The sequence below is a fragment of the Aedes aegypti genome, chromosome 2 (assembly GCF_002204515.2).
Source record: "Aedes aegypti strain LVP_AGWG chromosome 2, AaegL5.0 Primary Assembly, whole genome shotgun sequence".
NCBI lineage: Eukaryota > Metazoa > Arthropoda > Insecta > Diptera > Culicidae > Aedes > Aedes aegypti.
The window spans coordinates 115218996-115244053 of record NC_035108.1 but is presented as its reverse complement, the minus strand read 5'-3'; the positions used below and the strand labels follow the sequence as shown (position 1 = coordinate 115244053).

Sequence of the window (25058 nt, the reverse complement as noted above, 5' to 3'; positions counted from 1 at the left end):
AGGCCTATAGACGCGTGGTTGCAGCTTTTTTTGCGTGTAGTGGAAAGGCCTATGTAAAGTAAGCTGGACAAACAATTCAAAAGGGCACATCGACATTGGTAAACATTGGCTTTGCAAGCCGCTGTTGAGTCCAATTCAACTCGATCACGCTTACCAATACCACTATCATAAAGAGCCAACACCAATCTTTCTGATAGTGGTGTTAGTTTGCGTGGGCGGGTTTAAAAAGGCTCAACAGCAACGTTTCTGAAAAAAAGGCTCAAGACCTCTTGTGCCCATTTCAAATGTTTGTCCAGAGAAAGTTAAATAAAATAAACCAATCGCATTGACTAATTTGCCGTTTTTGTGTACTTTTGACAGCGAAACTCGCACACATGCACATTTCTCGAATGCGCGTATACCTTTCTTCGTAAAACATTGCTCCACTGATAAGGAAAAGCCGAAAAACAAAACTCGAATGTAAATAACACGTCAACTGTAAAGTTTTTGTCGAGATCATCGTACCGAAACGGAAGTTTTTACTAGCAGAAAATAGTTTTCTTGAAGAAAAAAACAGCATCGCAGAAATGTCCCTTGAAAACGGATCGAACAAAAAGCGAAGGCTATCCCTGGAGAACCATTTGGCCACCGAATCCGAAGGTAGCAGCTCATCGGATCCAAATCGCCGGGTAGCATTGATTACCGGCATTACCGGGCAGGTAAGTTCTGTGAAATACGGCAAGTTGTTTCGTTTTAAGTGACTGAAATTTATTGTTGTTTCGATTCCCAGGATGGATCCTATCTGGCAGAGTTTCTCCTGAAGAAGGATTACGAAGTGCATGGCATAATACGGCGGGCCAGCACATTTAACACGTCGCGAATCGAGCATCTGTATGCCGATCCCCATAGCCACAAGCAGGGCAAAATGAAGCTCCATTACGGCGATATGACCGACAGCAGTTGCCTGGTGAAGATCATATCCAGCGTCCGGCCCTCGGAAATTTACAACCTGGCGGCGCAGAGTCACGTCAAGGTGTCGTTCGATCTCAGCGAGTACACGGCGGAAGTGGACGCCGTGGGGACATTGAGGCTGCTGGATGCCATCAGGACCTGTGGGCTGGAGAAATCTGTCCGGTTCTATCAGGCAAGTACCTCAGAACTGTATGGAAAAGTCGTTGAAACGCCACAGAATGAGAAGACGCCTTTCTATCCACGATCTCCGTATGCCTGCGCCAAGATGTACGGATACTGGATTGTGATCAACTATCGGGAAGCTTACAATATGTTTGCATGTAATGGTATTCTGTTCAATCACGAGTCGCCTCGTCGAGGAGAGAATTTCGTGACCAGGAAAATCACCCGATCGGTGGCGAAAATATCCCTGAATCAGATGGATTGCCTGGAGCTGGGCAATTTGGACTCGAAGCGTGACTGGGGTAACGCTCAGGACTACGTGGAAGCCATGTGGATGATGTTGCAACAGCCCCAGCCTCAAGACTACGTAATTGCCACTGGCGAGTGCCACTCGGTGAGAGAATTTGTCGAGCATTCCTTCAGGCACATTGGGCGCGAAATTGAGTGGCGGGGAGAAGGATTGAACGAGGTCGGAGTGGAAAAGGGAACCGATACCGTGCGAGTCCGGATCAATCCGAAGTTCTTCCGGCCAACTGAGGTGGATTTGCTGCTGGGTGATGCCAGCAAGGCCAAACGAGAACTGGGTTGGACGCCAAAGGTGTCTTTTTTGCAGCTGGTTTCCGACATGATGGTAGCCGACATTGAACTGATGAAAAAGAACCCAAATGCTTGAAGATTTATAGAAACGATTGACGTCAAAGTTGCAGGGCAACAATATACATCAACCTTTCAAGATGGACATTCCTTGTGCAAAGTTTCAAAGCAAATTAAATTTCACATAATTTAAATTTTTGTAAAGTATTTTTTGTGTTTAAACTTTTTTTTTTCTATTGTTCGGCGTCTGGTAGAACTAGCAAAAGTAGTTCCAATTCGAGCAAGGATCGCGCTTCTAATTTTGGATCCACATTTAAAATATAACGACGCAGCAAACAGAAACAAGGGTTTACAACACTAATATTCATATGCAAAGTGTACCTATTTTATAGTTTAGCTTTTCAAGGCTTTCTTTCGATTCTAGATACAATCTATTGTAACTAATTATCTATAGTTTTTAAACACTTAACAGTGTCACATTTTAGTGTCATAATAATCACATTTTATGTAAAAATAAACCAACTAGTATGCAAGATCGAGAAAACAATAAACACTTTTACCATACTTACCTCAGCTGTGTTAGTGTTCTGACAAATATGTTTAGCTATAAGCAGTGATTGCGGAAAGCTACTTAAGGGGGCCCTCCGATTCCTGGTGGTAGCTCTTGACGCGCGAAAAGTAGAGCGGAGGATATTTGTTCGGCGCCAGCTCAAAGACAGTGGTTCTCTCTTGGTCGTTGCGCACTTGTACCATCTGCAAAAATGGAAGATAGATTAGAAAACGCTGAGTAAAGTTGAGATTCTCAGTAGATGGGGATAAAATACGCTGAATCAGGTATCTACTCGTTTTTAGAAATGAAATTCCATGGCATTTCCAAGTTTTACAAAATAATTCCAGTAGGTGAATTCCGGCGAACAATTTCTTCGAAGAGAAGAAATTTTCTTCCATTACTCACCAGCAAGAAAATTTTCTTTTCTTCGAAGAAAATACGCGCCGGAATTCGCCTACTGTTTCGAGAAATAGGCACTCTAATTTCAAATTTGTAGATAACAAAAAAACAACATGACAAAATAATATTGATTCAATATTGTTTCAAGCTTCCCGATTTGTTTTTAAAATGCATGTTGAAGCTATTTCAAGGTGCAACAATATCAAAGCTAAAGTTTCATTCAATTTAATTGTATTTGAAGGCTTAATCACTTTTATAACATTTGTAAGAGCTCTGATCATCATTGTGAACCAAACGGTACCCTAGTAGCACACATGTTATAATTGAGGCAGAATAACTCTTATATGACCAGATCTGGTCATATAAGAGTTATTCTGCCGCAATTATAACATGTGTGCTACTCGGGTACTTTCAAGTGCATTAGTATGCTTCATCCTTAAACGAAAACGTTCAAATTTTCTAAATTGCAGGGCTAGTAGCGACTGAGTATCCTGAAAATAGAAATTTTCTCAAAAAAAGAGACATAAGAAAGATCAAACCGGAACCAAAAAGATACCAAATAGAAATTAAAAAAAAACGATCAAAACGAAACCTAACAGAAACCAGGATTAAGAGATTGATTTCTTATGGAATCAGACCAGAGATTTTCTTTTTTTTCAATTCCTCGTGACATTACACCAAATAACTCTGCTCGTATTACTGTATGCATTTTTCAATAATGAGAGATTTTATCAGAAATTATTTTCTCAAGAAATTTCATCAGAAATTATTTTAGGTATTTGCCCAAAAATTCAGATATTACTTGAAGATTTCATCAGGTTAGGATCCCTCCCCTTGGTTATGCGACCTTGCCGCGATGGGAGGGCATAATCCATTAGCCCATATGATGGAAACCAAAGGCGTAACCTATAGTGGTGGTATCACATTTTGGCATTTTTTGCTTAAAGCCTCGTCATAATTCATATGGCATAGACGCAATAATATCTCGGATGTGATCCAACGGGCATTCTGCGTCATTGATAGAATTGATGCCCATTTCAAATAATTATTCTATTCGAAGTGGACATTACTACTATTGGTGACGATCAGTTTGCCTTTTGCTAACCTGAATGATCCGTAGCCACTCTTACTATAAGCTAGCTAGACACATCGTTATCATATTCGACGTAGGGAATATTACTCTGAGGAAAATTACTAGTAGATTCACTGAGTAGAAATAAGTGGCGAAAATCTTATTTTAATATGGTTTTTACATTGCCATAATAAGAAATACCTCTTTTGTAACAACGGTATAAATAATCTGATGCCAGCTTCATTTTCGCAAAATTTACAAGTAGAAAGTAGGCGTTGTGAAGCATTGCATTTTCCACCGAAAAGTGAATCTTGTAGGAGTTTGTAATAGAAGCCTAAGGTAACTTTACTCTTAAATATTCACTATAAAATGACTATGGAAAGTAAGACGCTGAGATCGATCATTAGGGTACACTTGCTAGTTTCGAGAAATTGTTGAACAGACAAGGAAAGTGACTTTTTTCTTTAAGGATATATGAACGTTAAGACCTGACATTAACTAGAACTACTACTAAACAGCCTAATTTTGTGAAGACTTGACGACAATAGACATCTCTAATCTTACGTAAAAGACATGAGTAATCAGAATAGCACTTAAATGACAAATTATTCAAAACCATTTCGACTAGACAGTATTAGTAATGACACTACTATACTACTATTTCAAAAAATTCCGATGGAGCTGCTGATTTTCACAATGCTTCCTTTTCTCAGAAGCAAGGGAATATGGGTATTTTTAAAAACTACCACGTCACAATACTAATAAAAAACAGTGTTCATGTGGGTACCATAGCCTAGTCCGTCTGAGTATTGGTCCTGGTAGAGGGGAAACTTGGCAAAAGCCAGACCGAGGGTTCAGCCTTGTTAAGCTGTCAGGCAGCTCCAACTGAATACCACAAAAAAAAAAAGATTTCATCAGGTTAGGATAGATGGATAGATTACTTTATTTGAGAGATTTGCAGACCGAGGCTAGCTCATCTCTTAAATTTCTTCAGAAGTTCACTCAGTGATTATTTCCCGTAAAATCTCTGGCTTTAAAGATTATTTCAGATATTTTTCATGAATGTCCTAAGTCAGTGGTCCTCAGCCTAACCGATTATACGGGCCATCTCAACGTTTTCAAAATAAGTCGCGGGCTGCAAGATTTGTGAAGATTAGTTTTAACAGATTTCGGTAGGACTACAAAAATAATTATTCCTATGAAAACTGATGAAACGTTTTTTGAAACCTCATGATCAAAACAGATAGCTTTAGAAACATAGGGATACAAGTAACAGAGAAACAATGCTAAGCTTTTTTATGAATTATGTTAACAGAATTGACGAAAATTATTGATTGTGCAGAAAAACGGTTGGAAATACTGTTGGAAAGCTAGAAACAAAGTTTTATTAGTATACTTAACTCAAATCCGAGCAACATGTCCCTTACAGTGTTTGACAATACATTTGCTACTTCTTCGATGTTTAATACAAAATTGTTTACATTAGATTCTTATATCTAAGCTAATGATGGATCGATTCATATTAAATTTTCACGGAACTTCAGACATAACTTGAAATTTAACATATATTTTTCACAGCTTTTTTACGATTTAGAAACAATAACGGTTTGACTAAATTGATTTTTTTCGAAAAAATCTAAAAATGTACACTACTTTAAAAGTTTGCGAAATAGATTGATAGTATGTTTAGCAAAGTTGTACATTTAGATGAGATGAACAATTATACTCGAGACACTCAATTTGTAGGTTTTTTATACCGTTAAGTCACCAGTCACCATGTTGCCTCCATTCACCGTGCACAACAGAATATTCATACAATTTTCACAAATTATTTTTTTGTCAGCAAAAAAAGATAAAACTGATGAAATGAAGTAGTTTTTGTCACAAAGCATTTTGAAAAACCTAGTTTATGTAGTAAAAATCACGTGAATTCTGTTTCATAATAAGATTTTTCAACACTCTTAGTAGAAACACCAAAAATTCACATTTTTCATTTTAACGATATGATTTTTTTCAAAATTTCAACAAGTTTTCATTGTGGATACTATTAGTAAGATGTATTTCATCGTATGGGCAATAAGATTTTATTCAAATTAAAATTTTATATTGTGTTTCAGTCGAAACCCGAAAGCACGGTGAATGGATCCCTCTCAGTATGTATGGTTCCTATTACCGTGCATTAGTGTAAAAGGCATGAAATTATTCGGTAATATTAGATTTATTGTTATATCGTCATTAAACAACTTCATATTTAGTTTTTGAGTGAATATGGAATGATTTGGACAATAAAGTCAAACCTCCTATAACGATTTTAATGAAAAAATAATTATTTAGCCAATTTTTAAACTTTTTATGGATTTTATTGTAAATGAAGATTTGAACAGTCTTAAAAATGAGTGCGCTCACTATTAGCAACATAGTTACTCCATCAACAACGTTTTTTCAAGAAACAAAATTAAATCATGGCGAAATCTATACGCACGGTGAATGGTGCACTAGTGTGCACGGTAAATGGTGATATAGAACGGTACGAGGCGACCTTAACATGAGATTTTCAAACATAATTTTTGAGTAATTTTTAGTTATGTATCACTAGTTTTAGATTTTTCCTTGAATTATTATATAATTGTACGCTACGTAGTGGTATTCTAATACGCTTCGATTATTAGGAAAAGTTATATAATTTTTTGAAGTGCAATTTTTTCTTAAATGCACGGTGTATGGTAGCTTGACGGTAATCTTTAAATAAAAATCTTTTCTAATTTTTCGTAAATAAAATTTACTTCAATCGAATCGTTATTACTTTTGATCTCGAAATTAGGAAAATTATTCATTTATTTATTATCCATTAGAGTTGGGTTATTAACAACCCCACCAAAATTGACCATTTTGTATGGAAAATCGAAAAAGTTGCAAATGTATTGTCCATTACTGTACATCTCTTTGCATATGGAAAAAGCAATCCATATTCAAATATTTCAAATCACATAATTTTCAGGGATTACCAGATATAGGAAATATTTGGAACAGGTTCCCAGATCAAATCAAAATAATAAAAAAAAAATCTTGTAAAATATCAGCTTTCTGCGGACACCTCTACAATACTCAGATACTGCTTCAATTTTGTGAACTAAAATATGTTCAGCAGAGAGATTTTTGGGGATTGAAGACTTTTTGCAAGCCTTAGCCTACCAGCTTTTTGGATTCAAGAAAATTTCAGGTTTTTAGAAACTTGGAATATTCAAATGACTATGGGCTGTTTCTGAATGGATAAGAACAGTTGATTTTATGACACATTTTACATGATTTCAATGCCCGACTTTTTAAGAACAAAACTGCAGGAGTAAAGGAATAAAAAACTCTACCATAAAAAATAACATGCATCACATTAATATTCAAAATCCATTCGCGGGCCGCACAAAACCTACTCGAGGGCCACATGCGGCCCGCGGGCCGCAGTTTGTTGACCACTGTCCTAAGTCCTCCAAGGATTTATCCGGTGATACTTCCATAGAATTTCCTAGGACATCCTCCAAGACTTCCGTTTAAAACTTCCTTTAAAAAATCAACCAGATGTTTCTCCAGAAATGCGTCCAGGGATTTCTTGAAAATTGCCCTTTGATTTTTTCAAGGATTATAACTAGGGATTTCTGTAAGGATATCTCCAGAAATTACTCAGAGATTTCTTAAGGAATTCCTACAGTAATTCTTTGAAGGAGGAAGTCTTTAAAGATTTGTTCAAGTATTCTTCCAGGCATTTCTCCATGAAAATTTTCAGAAATTTGAAAAAAATGTTCTAATAAAACGTGAGGTATTTCTGAAACATATTTCAAAGTAACCTCTGTTGAAGCTTGTGTGAGTTTTTAAGTTGCCCCTGATGAATAAGGATTACTAGAAGAACTCATAGACCCATAAAAGTATTTTTAGTTAAATTGATAGGATAATTGAAAAAACGTATCAATCAAAACTCTGGATAATATCCTGCAGCATTTTCTAATAGAACTCCTTGAAAAACATCGAACTCCCTGAAAAACATAGAACTCCTTGAAAAAGATCTTAAAAATGTGTACAAGGATTTTCTGGAAAAATGCTACAGTATTATTTAGTATGGAACCTTAAATAAACTTTTGTAGATTGTATGGGATGTGTTGGGAAATATTTGGAAGAACTACAGTTGTAATTCTTCGATCAAATTAGGCTGATACAAATATTAATTTTCTTTCATGTCACCCCCCTCTTCAAAAATCCGAAAATATTGAAGGGGAGAAAAAAAAAGTTCCACCATTTTTTACACATCAGTAAGGTATTTAAAATGTGAAGTGAAGTAAAAACAGGTAAAATGACTTTCCAGAGGACGATTGAAAAAAAGTTCAACGACTATCGTTAAAAATAAAAACTCGGAAAAAAACTTTTTTTTCATTTTTTATTTTTTTGTTCCTTATTTATATTTATCCCCCCTCATACCTTCCAAGTGGTCTTGGACGTAAAAGAGAATTAATATTTGTATCAGCCGTATGGAGAAATTTCTATAAAAAAATACAATAGCCCAGTGATTAAACACTGGGTCGAATTCGAAAAATTCTTTGAACAATTCAGAAATTCTTGTCGGGTTTCCTTTTAAAAAAATACATGGACATTTTTTCTTCAAAAACTCGTGAATGAACCCTTTGCGATTTTTTTGAAAAAAAATCCTAGAAAGATCTCCTGAAGTAAAAACTGCAAAATTCGGTTAAATGTTTAGTGGAAAATATCTCCTAAGATTTTGATTGTAAATTTTTAAAGTAATCCCTGTGTCAATTACTGGAGTTAGTTACGTTGAAGTGTTCGAGAATTTCCTGGGGCAAATTCTGGAGAAATTTCTGGAGTTATTTACGTTGAAGTGCTCGAGAATTTCCTGGGGCAAATTCTGGAGAAATTTCTCAAGACATTCTTTGAAAAATCGCTGGAAGAATATCTGAGAGAATTGGTAAAGGACTCTCTAGAAGGATTTCTGGAGAGATCCTAGTAGGAGTCTTTGAAAGTATCCAAGATGAAATCTCTTGAGAAACCACTAGGATAATTTCTTTAGTTTCTGAAGCTTTTCTTCGATAAATCTGAGATGAATTTTTTGAAGAATTAGTTAAAAATTCTCGTATTAGTCTGTGAAGGTTTTTCTGGAGCCTATAATTTTGCATAAGAATTCACTGCAAGCAAGATATGGGAAAACAGGCTTTAGAGACCATTTTGGTTCAAAAATAAAAACTTTAGAGACCTTTTTACTACAAATAGACACTTTTAGAGACTTGCTTTAAAACAAAGACCAAGTGACTGAAATTTGCACTAAATTGATTGGTTCGACATTTTAAATTGAAAGTTGCTTGAATTACAGATTACTTTCCCAGAATCAGTTTTCGAGTTTTTCAAATTTCGAATAATCTTCAAATTCGTGCATGAAGATATGTGAATCCATTACTGATCAAATATCAAAGATAATTATTCATAAAATTCAATCATGTATTGGGAAGTTTCATACCCGAAAATATCCTACTATTAAGGAACATTATAACCAGTGAAGGGTTTTGCGCACGGGTCCTTAAGTGACTTGCTACCAGCCCTTCGTATGATGTTACCGTTCTTCTCTCATTTAAGAATACGACTACGCGAATGTGTGAATAAATTACTATACTCACCGAATACTGCTTCCAGTGCAACTGCGAGAAGGCTCGCTTTGCGCTGCTGACAATATTCAACTCTAGGTAGAACGTCTGCTGACCGTACTCTCCCGTGATTTCCTTCTTGCGTCCCGGACGTTGACTTTGCATGTTGGACCGATTACGCTGCACCGCAATGATCACTTCATCGTTATGTAGTCTGCAGAAAGAGATCTTTATTTTAAGTAATCTTGCAAAAGCTAACAGATCAATTCTCACCGATAGTGACCATGAAGTGTCTCGGCTTGCAGCGCGTAACGATTCTTAAGCTTCCCAACGCAAGCCTGTGGTTCATCCGCGCTGGTGAGCATCAGCACCTTCCCATCGGCAAAGAACCGGAAGTAGCGATAATACTCAACCAACTGAACCGGGCGGTAAAACTGATCCTGGAAACTGTTCTCGCCGTAGCGCAGATAACTGGTTCGACTGATGTAGCATCCGTGGAAGTGAACCCGCGGTCGATTGATGTACATTTCGCGCCATGTTACAAATGGTGATCCCTTCAGGTGGCCAACGTTGACGCCCCATATCCTGAGGAAGAATTTGAATTTGAACGTTTTGATGGTAGTTTGTAGCTTTATGATACTATTAGAGCACCAGTACCCGCTCATGTTCCAGTAGCCCGCTCACGAGTTTAAAAAGTGTTGTTACTTGTGTGAATATATAAAAGATTACCCACAGTATGCTTTAATATGTTGATTTGTAAGGCTTTCTCATACATTGTCTGATAGATCGTCCACCTTGGACATTTTTATATAAAATATTATTTTTTTCAATTTTTCGCCGATAGAATAATTTGAGCCAAGGATTTTATGAAAAGTTAGACCATAAGCTAAAACCCTTGCGAAGGAAAATTATAGGGTCATTCCAGTTTGATAATGTCTTGGCTCCGTATGCGTGATCGTACACAAATCCGATTGCGATTTCATTAATAAATTAAAAACATAATATGATATATGATTCACAAGGTGACGACTTTATAATTTTAATAATTCTTACCTCACGCAAGCCCGTTTCCAAATCTCCGAATCTCTTGCCAGCAGGTAGAATCCTCGGCATACTCGCGCGAAACGTTCCATCGACTTGAGATCCAGCTCGCTCGACACAACCCACCGCAGGATGTACAGGATCACCTCCATCGGGAGATCCGAAAAGTGGGCGGATGTCACAATCAGCATCTTATCGGCAGCTGATGCGCTTTCGAACAGTTTGCCGGATTTGGACAGCAAGGACTGAAAACGCAGCACCAGATCAACGTTCTCCAGGTTTTCGTCATCCTCCAAATCCGCTTGGAGCAAGCCGTTGGACAGCTTTTCAATTTCCAAGTCCATGGTTCCGGAGTTCTGGTCCTGTTGCTTTGTAATGTCGTAGATTTTGAACTCGATATCAGGTACCAACTGTACCGCCTTTCGGTAGAGTCTCATCGCTTCGAAAACTTTGCCTACGGAAACGATATTTTATTATTACACAGCGCAGCACAGTATTGCGACCTAATCTACAAACTATCACCATAAACATCATTTATGATTGCTGAATCTATCGCGCCTTTAAAACATTTAACATAAACATGAATATCTCCAAGAACAACATTTGGAGTTCTTGCGAATATTTCAGGAACACTTTACGATGATTCGTTACAAGTAATTTACTGCTCCAACTACACCGTAGGTTATGCTATGACCATGAGGCGAGGAACCCATAGAATTCCAAATCTGCTCCGATCGGAGTTCATACCATTGATTTTTGCAAACAAGTTCGACCAAGTCAGCAGCAACAGAAGGTTTTATACAGACGGGTCAAAAACAAATGATTCCATTGGATTTTGTGTATACAACAAATTTCATAGCGCCACCCAGACTTCAGAACTCTTGTTTAGTATACGTCGTAGAATTACCTCTCCGAATTACCGAATTGCCTCTCTCCAATACGTTCAATTAGGCCGGTAAAGTACTCCCCGTATTTCCTCCGTGAAATACGATCTAAATTGAGTGCTTTGTCGATTCATACCATCACCTCGGTTTGGGTCTCCTCGCATTGCTCGATTTCGGACAATGAGAAAGCGGACGCCAAGGTGGGAGCTATGGAAGGCGATATTAATAATCGACAAATCGCCTTTGAAGAATTTTTCACAATTACTCGTCAGCAGACCTTAATCAGTTGGCAACAAAAATGGGATAAAGGGGATTTGGGCAGGTGGTTACATTCCATTCTCTCGCAGGTTTCAAAGAAGTCGTGGCTTAAAGGGATGAACATGAGTCGCGATTTTATCAAGATAATGTGTCGGCTGATGTCCAACCACTGGACATCAACTTGGAGCAGGTTACCAAGACATCAACCATGTTGTCTGGTACTATCTCGTCCACAGAATTTCCAGATCAAATCTATGTACATCCCTCAGGACCCGAGGAAAACCAGACAAGGAAGACATTGGAGATGTCTTGGGTAGACTGGACTTTGACTACATGTTACTTGTCTACGAGTTGTTGAAGCAAATCGACGTTTTTGTTTGATAACAAGTATTTTTGTTCCGTCTGTCCACCTCGTGTACCCTTTACCGTTTTTGGATGTCCACCTTGTTTTCCTCGAAACCTGTTTGTTTGTACCGTTACAGTCATGTCTACTCTGCGTTGACCAGCAGCAATAACGCCGCAAAAATATGCTGCTGTTGAAGATAAACGAGCAAACTCAAAATTCCCATCCCTTCCAAAAATGATTGTATTCCTTAACCTTGACTAAACCGCGAGTTTATCGGTTCCCCAAAACTAACTTAGTGTAAGCAAATATGATTTTGTAAATTAAGCCAATAGAATTTTGTCCGTAATGCCTAAGAGTGCTTGAGCCTGCTAAGATTAAGTAAAAAACAAGTAATTTCTTTAGTTAACCTTCCAGTCGTCGCGCAGTTGGCCAACGTCAGAATCACTACGCTGCTGTTGTGAATGAAAAGAGAGGTTTTTTCATCTGTGTTGTACAAAATACAACAGCGCGACGACTGAAGTGTTAATATTTTATGATTCCGACATGAATTTTGCCTAGGTTTTCTTCTCTGAGGAATTTATCTAAATATTCGAATGCATTCAGGGATGGAAAAATGCACTAATAATAAGTATTCTTATATGAGATGAACCAGCCTAGGGAAAGGAAAAGTTTTCTGATGTCTTCCTTGCATTTGTCGTGCCTCCAGCAATGCTCTCAGAAAGTGAATATCCTAAAGAACTCCACAAAGTTTTATGCATTATTCCTTCTAATTCTAGCCTAATTTCTATGAACTTTCTGGGCTAGCAAAAAAATCAACCTTTCGAGTAACTACTCAGGTTGTGGGCTATCATCATTCATAACCACGGATTCGAATTTTACTTCATATTTATTTATCTTTTCACTGTCTTGAATCTAGAACGATTTCCCACAACTCTTTGTAATTCTATTTTTAAACACAGATTTGGATACATTAAAGTCAAACAAGTCACTCACATTATTGAACAATCGAGAACATCAAGGAGTATGGGCTCGATTCCCGCTACAGTCCGGTAAACTTTTCGTCAAGAACGTATTACGACTGTGCCATTGGGCGTTGCATGCTAGTCCGTTGTCTAGTGAGGTGCTTCCTTCAAAGGACATCACCGTCCACTGGAAGTATTAACGATGTTGGTATCGTTTAAAAAAAATCCTTTCTTTCAAGGAAATATACAGAAAGGAATGTCATGAGGCATCTTTAGAAGAAACTACATAATTTCTGGAGGATTTCCTGACTCCTGAGCATATTCTTAGAGAATTAATTTTTGAAAAAGGACAAAGAAAGCTCATGATACAATCCTAAAACAACGCTTGGATCCTAATCCTGTAATTAAAAAAAAAATAAATTGGAAATTATAGTCAATGGTATTTTTTAAATACCTCACACTTTAAATTTTCAGGAGTTTAAGAAAATTTGAGATATGGTTTTGAATTCTTCTTCTTCTTTTTGGCATTAACGTCTTCACTGGGACAGAGCCTGCTTCTCAGCTTAGTGTTCTTATTAGCATTATTATTAGCTTTCTTTGGCAAAGTTGCAGACGATTATACTCTATGCCCAGGGAAGTCAAGGAAATTTCCATTACGAAAAGATCTTAGACCGACCCGGAATCGAACCCAGACAACTTCAGCATGACTTTGCTTTGTAGCCGCTGAGCCCCCATTACCACCCCCCCCCCCCCCCCCCCCGGTTTGAATTATCTTCACCTAAATACAAAAAACCTCATTTGTTTTTCCTTATGAATCGTTTTACCAGTTTTAAATTGACATTTTGAGTAAGCTTGTGCAGACTGGATTGACATGATTAGATGGAGTAAACTTCATTTTTCTTCAAGATTTTGAGCAAAACGTGTAAAATTAGGCAATGTTGATCTAGAGCCCTTCAAAACTAAATATTTTAAAAGCAATCTGAGCCAACATCGAAGAGGTTGTTCGAAGAGCAATGTTGATGTTTTTTTTACAGACAAAATAAAATTCTGAGCTTAAGTATACCGTAACGTACCTACATTTCGCGCCGTGCTCCTAAATTATTATTGGCTAGTATTTGGAATAACACTGCTACACCCATGGTTAACATGCAATTACTTAATCCAAAATGTATCTATAACTATGGATAAAATGGCAGTGAGGGCCAGATTCATTTCTCGAGAGCGTACCCGAAAAAAATAATACTAAACAAATGTTCCTTGACATGATTTAAAGTGTAAATACTAACATGTTATCGTATTGCCAATAAATTACAATTACAATTACTAAACAATAGTCACAAAAAAAATAAAGTTTATGCATAAATGACTGTTTTTTAATATTCTTTCATCTATTCTAAGATTCTTCGGAAGATCATCTAAGATTATAAATCGAATCACTTTAAGATTCTTCAAGAAGTTCTGAAAATTCTCCTGGGATTTTTCGGAAAATCTCTCTGAGATTCTTCCTGGAATTCGTCATCAATTCTTCCGTAAATTTTTCTGGGATTACCCCAAAAATCACTCTGAAGTTCTTCCGGTAATCCTGGAATCCTTTATACGAAATCCTTCTGTAATTTATAAGGAAATCCCTCTGTCGCTCATGCATAAACCTATCTCGAGCTGATACGTACAAAAATCCTTTTTGGATTAGTCTGGAAATGCTTCTGGGATTTCTCTTGCAATTTATTTATAATACTACAGAAAATCTTTCGGAGAATTCTTTAAAAAAAATCCATCCAAAGTTATTACATTATGCCATCTGACATTTTTCCAGAAAACTATCAGTAATTCTTTCATGAATGTCCCTGGGACTTTTTTGGATATCTTTAAGATTATCTCAGGATTATTCCGGATCCTCTGAGATTCTCCCGGAAATCCGTCTGAAACTATAATAACAAATCTGTTCTGTCACTGTCAGATACTTTCGGAAATCCTGTCCGGAAATTCATCCGAAAATTCATCCAGATTTGCGGATTTATTTAACAATCTGTTTTATGGAAATCCATCCGAAATTAACCAAAAATTTTCTTAGGATTTTTTCTAAAAACTCCTTAGAAATTGTTCGGAAATCTTCCTGGCCCTGTTCTAGAAATTCTTCTTCAATTCGAACGGAATCCTGCTTTAGTTTTTCCAAAAATCTTTCATGGAAATTTTCGAATATTCGTTTGGAATTTGGGATTTTTCAATTGGGATAATTTGATACAATCTTTTTGTGATACTTCGGGATATATTGATTTTTTTTTGTGATTTATTAGGTAGTTAAAAACAAAACTTCCGGACAGCCCTCCGGGACTCTTAAAAAATTCCACAGAGATTCTTACGGAAATCTTTCTAATACTCTTATACAAGTTACCCTGAAATAGTTCCGGAAATTCCGTTTGTTCTTCCGTAAATCTTTGCGGAGTTCGAAAATCGCTCTGGAATTATTCTGGAAAATTTTTAGGAATTCTTGCGGACATCTTAGTGAAATTTTCCAAAAACTCTGGGAATTTCCTAAAAATCTTACAGGGATTCCTCCGAAATAACTTCTGGGATTTTTTTGGATATCACTATGAAACATATCCAAAAAACTATTTGTTATTCTTACATAAATCCTCATGGGACTCTTTCAGATTTTACGGAAATCCATAAGTAATTTTTCCAAAAATTCCTTCAAAATTCATTCAGAAATCTCTCTGTGATTCTTTCGCAAATTATCCCAGAATTTTTCCGGAAATCCTTCTACAATCCCAAATAAATTCCCAGAAGGATTTTTAGAAGAATTCATGAAAGATATTCGGAAGATTCCTTGCGGTTATTATTACCGCAAGAATACCAGAACGATTCATGGTAGAATCCCATTAAAACTTCCGGTAGCATCCGTGAATGATATCTGGATGATTTGGTATTTCCGGATGAATCTCAAAAGGTTTTATGGAATAGCAGGAATAATTCCAGAAAAAATAATCCGGAAGTATCTTTAAAAGATACAGTCGACTCTCCACATCTCGATGTTCTATATCTCGATATCTCTCCCTATGTCGATGATTTCTTCGGTCTCTTCATTCTGCATACATTTCCCTTTCCACATTTCGACATCCTCCTTATCTCGATATCTGCATATCTCGATGTTATTATTTATTTAGTTGGTGTTACATCAATTAATTTGATAAAACCTAGTTAACGATGTTACGCCAATTTACTCGGTCCATGGCTGTGTCTCTCCAACTTCGATTTTGGCCCACGTTCTCCAGATCTTGTTACACCTGATCAAGCTACAATGTTCGCCCGAAATCTTCACGCTATTCTGCACACCGTCCATCGTTGTTCTTTATAGTCTTGTGAGCTTCCCGGGAAAGCTGTACTTGTTCATGATTTTCCATAGTTCTTCGCGGTCATGCTATCATAAGCCGCTTTAACCCGTATAGGCCTGAGTGAAAGCAAAAATATTGAAACCCTCATCGCTCAGAGAATTCTTAACGGATTCAAATGATTTTTTGTCAGTTCACTGGCCCACATATCTAGTTTCTAGAAGTGGCCAGAGGAACTCGGAAATATTCCTGTGGCCGGAGTTATTCCGGTGGGTCACTGGGTCAAGTCAGGTAAAAAAGGGCTATTTTTTGGGACATGCCAAGTAACCTTTTTGTATTTGCAATGAAAATCATTTTAATTTGCCTAAATCATTAAGATCTGATATTCAACATTATATATGAAGAGTTTTGCACCGTTCAGAATATACCGGATGCGGCCACTCGGACGTAATTCCCGGAAGAACCGACAATAAATTTGTTGGATACTAAATCGTTTCAAATGTCGAAAAGTAGAAATCAAACATAATTGTGCACTAAAATGCGTTCCCATTAGCTTGGCACAGATATTCAGACACAAATTGGCCACTTTATCGTAAGTTCGAGGCGTCCCGGGACCAGAAAATGGTCATTTGTAGGATTAATTAAATTCAAAACTCATAGTTATACAATTCAATCGTTTCTCAAAAGGTTTACACTGATGCAATTTTCTTAAAATTCCGTCATGTAGTGGCCACATTATAACCAATTCTGGAAATTATCTGTGACTTGAATTTTGCCTATATCCAGGGGCACAAATGCACAGTACCCTTCTCACCCGACCTGACCCAGTGACCCACCGGAATAACTCCGACCATAGGAATAAATCCGCGTTCCTCTGTCCACTTGTAGAAACTAGATATGTGTGCTAGTATACTGACAAAAAATCATTTGAATCCGTTAAAAATTCGCTGAGCGGTGAGGGTTTTAGAATTTTTGCTTTCACTCAGGCCTATACGGGTTAAATTTGATGAACAGGTGATGCGTTGGGCATATCTCGAGGATTTGGCCGTTGATGAAACAAGCTTGATAACTTCCCACAAACTCATTTGCTATTGGTGATAGACGACGGAAGATAATCTGGGTTAGCACTTTGTTGATAGTGATCGCACGATAATTTTCACATTCCAGTTTGTCGCCCTTCTTGTAGATGGGGCATGTGACCCTTGCTTCCACTCCTCTGGCAGCTGTTCCGTTTCCCAGATTTTGACAATCAGCCGGTGTAGACTTCCACCTTTCAATCACCTCACGTCCGTCCGTCACGATGCCTCCGTCCTTATCCCTACACTTTTCAGCTTACGGCACGAAGCCTTTTCGGGATGTGTTGAGCTTCTCCTTTCCACGTACCCGACGATGCTCTCGGCTGCGTTGTTGATTGCTGCTTTTATGTTGCTCCAGCAGTTCTCAAGACGGGCTTCGTCAAGCTCGCTCTCTTCCGGCAACGCTACCTCGAGATGCTGCATGTCTGCGGCGGCGACGTTCGGTTGGATCAGTCGCGCTAGGTTATACCGAGGCGGGCGTTGATACCGTATATTGTTGATGACGGATAGTTTTTGAGGCAGTTTCACCATCACTAGGTAGTGATCAGAGTCAATGTTAGCGCCACGATAGGTTCTGACGTCGGTAATAATCTCCTATGATGATCTTGACGTCGTGGCTTGGGCAGCTGATGTTCGAGCTGCGCGTCATCATCAGTGCTTCCGGGGTGATGGCTATGCACGTTTATGATGCTGAAGTTGAAGAACCGGCCTTTGAGCCTCAACTTGCACATTCTTTCGTTGATCACTATAAAAGCTGTTCCCAGCTCACGTGTGTTGCCGCAGCTCTGGTAGACGGTATGATTACCTCTAAACGTTCGCACCATCGTACCTCTCCAGCACACCTCCTGCAGCGCTACGATGTCGAAACCGCGGATCTTAAGTACATCGCAGAGTATGCGAGTTCTTCCGATGAAGTTGAGAGATTTGCAGTTCCAAGTACCGAGCTGTTAATCGCTAGTCCATTTCCGTCGCTGTGGTCTTTGCCGATTGTTCCAGTCCGTATTCTCTCGTTGACGTTCCTGTGCTGGTGTATTTTAACGGTTGGCTTGCAGGGCCTGACACCAACCTGCTAGATTTACAGAGGACCATAGTGCGCAGTTTAGCTTAGAGTTTAGCGCACACCTCTGTATATACCAATAAAATACCACTCTGAAACACTTCCTACCCTGAGTACCCCCCTGAGTCTCCTCTTGATACGTTCATATTTGGTTAATTGAAGGTATATACAAACATAGAAATACATTTTCATTTTTATCGTCTGCAATAAATAATTGTGGTTATAGATGCGGAGTAATCCCTACTTCTGTTCCTAGCTTCACTCATGCTTCTTCAAATAATCATGTTATGTATGAAAATGAAATATATATTTTCATTTGAATTATGAATTTTAATACCTACACTGCCCATACTCGCATAACAGTCCCATATGAATTTTATCCATTTTTGAGTTAGCTCCGTGAATGATGTTTATTTTTAGTGTACTTCCTCAAATCATGCTTAAAATTGGATCTTTGTATGGACAAAAACTGGAAAAAATACCAAACCATGTGCGTCCCATATTACAAATACCCGCATAACAGTCCCATTAGTTGATCATGAGGAAATTGAAACAAACCCATTTTGATAATACATTTTTGTAATCTTGCATCGTGGTTTTCATTTCATTAAAAGATGAAATATCACAAAGTATACTGATTAAAACCATGTTTATTCACAAAAAATACTTATTCTAGCTTGACATGAACATTTTCTAGAGTGACTTCTGTTGCAATAAATTATAGAACCACAACTAAAAGTATATATCCTTGCGAGGCTAAAAAAACAAGAAAAATAGAATCTCCTTGAAAGAAGGTTTGGCCAATTGTCAACTTATTTAAATAATTGTAAACGAAATCTCCGGCAGGCTCAACTTTCGTCGGTATGAAAGGGGACGTTTTTCGCGCACATCGCCATTGGTATCATCGACAGGATTTTCATAGTCATACGGAGTATATATAACATCTAATGCCGAGAAAGGATGGTTCTGGACACACAACAGTATTATCCACACATGGGGAATCGCATGATTGAAGCGATTGTCGTCATTAAGATCCAAAACTTGCTCTATTAGTTATATTCCTCGGTATGGTTCAAATCCAACGCTCCTGTGCAGTGGGGGGATTCAACCAAGCGGTCGACAGAAACAGACAAATCAAATTTTCAACATTATCATTGTTTAAAGTATAGTACCTACCACCGAATAGTACTTCGAAGTAAATTTGCAATTAAAACATGCGAGTACCTACTAAAAGTTTCAGAAGGAAAAATGCCTTGTGATCAATTGTAAACTTCAATATTAATGTGTCAACGAGCGTTATAACAAAGTAAGCGAGTCCTAAGGAATGGGACTGGTATGCGGGTATAATTGCGGTTGGCTAGAGAAGTACTCGGATAACGAGTCCCATTGACTTGGGTCCCAGATTTGGACTTCAGAAACTACCATTTTAACCGTGTTACACTTGTTGACGATTTTATAATATTGTAATGATAATGTGTAGAGTAATGCTACCACGATTTATTGCTATCAGCAGCGGTGGAACGAACACATTTGAAAATATGTTTAGAAGCGTTTTTCTCGACATGACGATTTTCCTAATGGGACTGTATTGCGAGTATGGGCAGTATAGGTATTCTACTAAACAGCTTGAAGATTTATTATCACACATTTGCCTTTTCTTTTAATTTCATAAATGATCTTTCAAGGAATCCATTAATCATTAGGCGAACAGCACATCGAAAGTGTTGAAAAGAATCTGTTCATTAATCCAATGATCATTGATCATACTACAAATAGTTCCGTTAAATAACATGCTGATGAAAGCATCCCGTGAAGAACATCGGTTTATCATAATTTGTGGTACTTTTAGGAGGAAAATTTCAGAAGGAATTCAGAGGAAACATCATCGTTTTACGAATTTTTAAAACTAGTTTTTTGCTCAAAATTAAGACAATGTTTATGAAAAACTCTCATTGCATTGCACTTGCACTTGTAATGCAATTCCACCGAACATGACGATTTTTTTTTAATTTAATTTTTGTATTTTTTGGATCGCCTGAAAATTTTCATACAGATTCTTTATGACCAAAAATGCCATTTTGCACATTCAGACCGCCATTTTGAACCTCGCCTTATTTTTGAGAAGGGCGTATCGGAAAATGCATAGCAAATCTTTAAAAACTGTAACTCGAAAACGGTTTGTCCGATCGATTTGAGATCTTCTACAAAGTTGTAGGCATTGCTTAGGACTATATGGAGAAAAATATGCACGGTAAAAAAAGTTACAGATTATTTTTTATGCCAAAAACAAAATTTTAAAATCGATTTTCTCCAGAAACGCAGTTTCGATTTTTTTTTTTTTGATATGTTTTAGGGGACAACTTATGTGATTTATTGCACAATGTTTCAAAATAGAAGAATTATGGACAAAAAAGTTATGATTTTTAAAAAATTACAGATTTTGAAAAAAAATCGAAATAGAGGAAAACAATATTTTTTGATGTGATTATTTGAAAGTACAGAAAAATTGCAATCGAAAAGTACTTAAGTAAATTTTTTCTAGGTTGCATCAATTTCGAGATATACTCATATTTATATAAAATTTTCAAATAAAAAAAGTAAAATAGGCCCTTTTCAAACATATTTCGTGTTTCTCCATTCCAGAAATATTTTAATTTGATTGAGTGAATCGTAGCTGAATTGTTTATTGTTTGATCAAAACCTATATACTAAAGTTTTTAAAAAAGTATGCACGGTAAAAAAATATGAACGAAATTTTCAAATGAAAATTTGAAGTTCTTCTTCTTCTTCTTGGCATTAACGTCCCCACTGGGACAGAGCCTGCTGTGAATCGCAAGTCAGTCCCATCTGTAAAAAGTAGGCATTGAGAAAATGGGCTTTGAAGTTTCAAAACTCGTTTTCTATACAAATATTCAAAAAAATCCACAGGATTGGAAAATGTTAAAATTTTAATGAAAGTTTCACAAATTGCTTTCTCTATGATATCTCTCGGAGAAAAATATAAAGATGATCAAAACATGGTTCATTTTTGTGTTATACGGTGTGGAAATCTGTAGTGGGACTGATATGCGGCTACTTTTCATTATGGGACAATTTGACTTGCTGTTTTTTCTAATTTTTCCGAACAAATCATATTATCTCATTAAGGCAGCTGAAAGAGCATTGTTAAAACTGAACTCAACTCAATTTTGACGAAAATGCGGATGGGACTGACTTGCGATTCACGGCAGTACACTTCGTAAAATCAAGTTTTAATGTGTAAAATAAACCCTTTTTACCCCCTCTCCTCCTCCTGCTTACGACCAATACTGCTAAAACAATCATATTTTGTATTATATTACTAAATTACTTCAAATTTCTGCAAAAAAAAAACTAAAAGCATGCAAATAACTTAAGGTAAAAAGGTGTAATACACCCCCCCTTAAGGAAAAACTGCTCTATCGCAGTAGCAAATGCATCACTCCTAAAGTTTTTTATGTCAATGTGTTGCTTATTTAGTTGGTCATGCTCTGCATGTAACTTTCTCTTTCCAGGTTGCTTATAAAAGGTGTACTAGATGTTTTTTTTGTAAACCGTCCCAATGTTTACATTTCAAAACAACCCAGGCAATATGCCCCTCCCACAGAAAAAAAGGTCCACAGCGTTGTAGAAATGTTTTCAAGGAGAATTCCACCACTTGCTAAGCTTAAAGGGGTCCATTAGCAGTCGTCTTCCGATAAAAGTTTTTGCAATAAGTACAAAAGTAAAGGAAGGGCTTCATTCACGGCAAGGCTTGCTTATCGGAAGCATAATTTTACGCCAAAAACCTGATTTTCGATATTTTTAGAATTTCTTTTGATTGTTTATACTTTTCCAAGAACATATATGCGCAACATCATTTATTCGCGAATAGTTAAGAAATGTAATCATATTTACTTGTAAAAGAAGCCTCAATCCCGTGAAACTTCAGAGGGCGTATTGCCCCGATGGGGCGTATTACACCAAGTTACCCTACTCCGGATAATCGAGTCCGACCTGTATTGCAATGATTATATTTTTTGTCAACGATTAAGTCCTAGAATTTTATGGTTAATTATTGGCATTTGTGTATAATCAACAATAATCATTAATCATGATTAATCATTAACGCTTTGGTTTTCTAAAAGCGGCTTAGTATTCAGCAACCCAAAATTTACGGGAGACACATATTCGGTCTCTGAGAAACGTGAAAATGATAATTTTGTTTCGCTATGTTACATTGCAATGTTGTGAAATCCAACAACTTCGTCATACCTGAATGTTCCAGTTCCGACCCTTGCAGAAATAGTGAACGCGCCTGTTGTTCAATCGATAGATTTCCCTTATCTCTGTCCAATCCCGCATTACCAGTGGGGCGAGTTTTCTCCCTCAGGGGGGAACCACTGGGCGTGCCGTCCTTCTTCAACTCCTGCTGCCATCTGACGCGGAACTCGTCCAGGGCCGATTGGATGGTTTCGGAACTGCTGCTGCCCTTCCTCTCCGGCACCACTCCGTTCAAGGAGGAGGAACTCTCATCATCGTCCTCCTTGCCAGCGTCTCCGGTCGAGTCCATTTCCGGCCGATTAGTGTCCAAATTGCAGATGACCTTGAAAACTTATCAGTAGTCGCTGCCTAGTTCACGGTCCGAGTAACGAATCACAATCAACGAAGAAGAGGACCACTTTTCACGGGAGCCGCCAATTTTTACCACTTTATTCCACTGGAACAACGATATGGCCATAGTATTCCGGACAAAGAGGGAAAAGTGCAAGCGTATGCCGGGCGTTTAGCGTCGATTCCTGATGGGTTTATCACTTTTCCAAACACTGGGCTGGGGAAAATTACGCGTTGCACATCTTTGCTTTGGAGCGACTTTTCTCGTAATGTGGAAAGAAAATAAACACACTCATACACACGAACGGAAGGGTGCGCTCTGTTATTTCACAACTTTGTGGGAGGAAGTGAAAGAGGCAAGATTAAATTTTGCTGCTGTCTTTTTCACGCTAACGGACTGTGGACGATTGAATCGCAGATAGACGATCTAACGGTAAACAAGTGTCATTGTCAGCTGTTTTGAATATGTGAAGCTAGATGTGAAGTTTTAGTAGCAGCAATCATTCTGGCGCTGAGCGCAGAGCGCGCGAAAAACCGAATTTGTTGGACATGCGATCAAACGAAAGCATGGTTTTACAAAATTTATTGAATGAAATAGGACGATATTACAAAATAAATCGACCAAATAGGATACGGTTTGGTAGGTCTTGTAATCTATATGTCATGGTGGGAGATACTATAGACGAATTCCATGCAGAATGAGTCGAAAAAAATAAAAATCGTGCTCGATAGTCTTCGATTTGGATTAAATTTTGCACATGCTTTTGGTATGGTAGAATAAGTGTTTTCCATAGAAAAATTGATCATTTTGACTCAAGTGGAACTTTTGAAAATGGCCTATGAATTTTTGCATGCAACTTATTTGAAAAATTATAACTCCGAAACTGTTGATTTTAGAGAAAAATGTTCTATGAAGAAGTTGTAGTGAACCGTTTGGACTATAAGAAAAAAAAAAATATTTTATTAATTTTCATAAAAAAATCAAAAATAAAACTTAAATTTTAAATTACACAAAAACCCCATTTTTAATATTTTTTAAATTTTCACCATATAATCTTGATAGTAAAAAGAGTTTTGGGACAAAGTTTCATGATGGAGAAATTTTTAATAAAAAAGTTTTTCTAAGAACAACTTTTGGATGATTTTCAAAATTTTGATATTTTGTCAAAATAAATACGTTCTGATGATACAGTAAGCAACTTGAAATGATTCTAAGCCATAATGATTATATGAATAATTTCTCTAGAAGTAGCCATTTGTGAATTATATCGAGTTTAATGCAAAAAATATTATTTAAATATTAAAATAGGCCATTTTCATTAGTTATTTGTGATTCTCCATCAAGGAAAATAAGTAAATGTAAAGAAATATGGTCTTTACTCTCGAAAACGAATTATTATTAATGGAGAAACGCGAATAACTAATGAAAATGGCCTATTTTAATATTTAAACAATATTTTTTGCATTAAACTCGAAATAATTCGAAAATGGCTACTTCTAGAGAAATCATTTATATAATCATTATGGTTTAGAATCATTTCAAGATGCTTACTGTATCATCAGAACGTATTTATTTTGACAAAATATCAAAATTTTGAAAATCGTCCAAAAGTTGTTCTTAGAAAAACTTTTTTATTAAAAATTTCTCCATCATGAAACTTTGTCCCAAACCTGTTTTTACTATCAAGATTATATGGTGAAAATTTAAAAAAATATTAAAAATGGGGTTTTTGTGTAATTTAAAATTTAAGTTTAATATTTGAATTTTGTATGAAAATAAATGAAATATTTTTCCAGTATATATTTTTTTCTTATAGTCCAAACGGTTCACTACAACTTCTTCATAGAACATTTTTCTCTAAAATCAACAGTTTCGGAGTTAGAATTTTTCAAATAAGTTGCATGCAAACATTTATAGGCCATTTTCAAAAGTTACGCTTGAGTCAAAATGATCAATTTTTCTATGGAAAACACTTATTCTACCATACCAAAAACATGTGCAAAATTTAATCCAAATCGAAGATGGTCGAGTTCTGTGACTGACCGATTTGACATGGAATCCGTCTATACCTACATATATATTTTTTGTGATTAGGTAGGGAGTTGAATCCTATTCTTGACACTTTTGAT

At 36.9% G+C, this 25058-nt stretch overlaps 2 protein-coding genes across 2 annotated transcripts; one reads left to right on the top strand and one right to left on the bottom strand.

The window, feature by feature from the left end:
* Nucleotides 1–377: 377 nt before the first annotated feature.
* Nucleotides 378–2275, top strand: LOC5565748 (GDP-mannose 4,6 dehydratase). The gene is made up of 2 exons (XM_001650058.2): nucleotides 378–698; nucleotides 770–2275. Exons 1-2 carry the CDS (start codon nucleotides 567–569, stop codon nucleotides 1784–1786), a joined length of 1149 nt encoding a protein of 382 aa, XP_001650108.2. The 5' UTR covers nucleotides 378–566; the 3' UTR covers nucleotides 1787–2275.
* Nucleotides 2262–23220, bottom strand: LOC5565749 (F-box only protein 9). Its single transcript, XM_021842031.1, has 5 exons — nucleotides 22590–23220; nucleotides 10418–10859; nucleotides 9638–9949; nucleotides 9398–9578; nucleotides 2262–2460 (listed from the first exon to the last, which is right to left on the bottom strand). Exons 1-5 carry the CDS (start codon nucleotides 22885–22887, stop codon nucleotides 2335–2337), a joined length of 1359 nt encoding a protein of 452 aa, XP_021697723.1. The 5' UTR covers nucleotides 22888–23220; the 3' UTR covers nucleotides 2262–2334.
* Nucleotides 23221–25058: the final 1838 nt, after the last annotated feature.

What these genes read in the sequence shown, in the direction of transcription:
- LOC5565748 (XM_001650058.2), top strand. Translation starts at nt 567, where the DNA reads ATGTCCCTTGAAAACGGATCGAACAAAAAGCGAAGGCTATCCCTGGAG. An exon ending in TTACCGGCATTACCGGGCAG is followed by an intron (nt 699 to 769) that starts GTAAGTTCTGTG and finishes TTCGATTCCCAG; the next exon opens with GATGGATCCTATCTGGCAGA.
- LOC5565749 (XM_021842031.1), bottom strand. Translation starts at nt 22,887, where the DNA reads ATGGACTCGACCGGAGACGCTGGCAAGGAGGACGATGATGAGAGTTCC. An exon ending in GTCGGAACTGGAACATTCAG is followed by an intron (nt 10,860 to 22,589) that starts GTATGACGAAGT and finishes TCGTTTCCGTAG; the next exon opens with GCAAAGTTTTCGAAGCGATG. An exon ending in TGCACTGGAAGCAGTATTCG is followed by an intron (nt 2,461 to 9,397) that starts GTGAGTATAGTA and finishes CCATTTTTGCAG; the next exon opens with ATGGTACAAGTGCGCAACGA.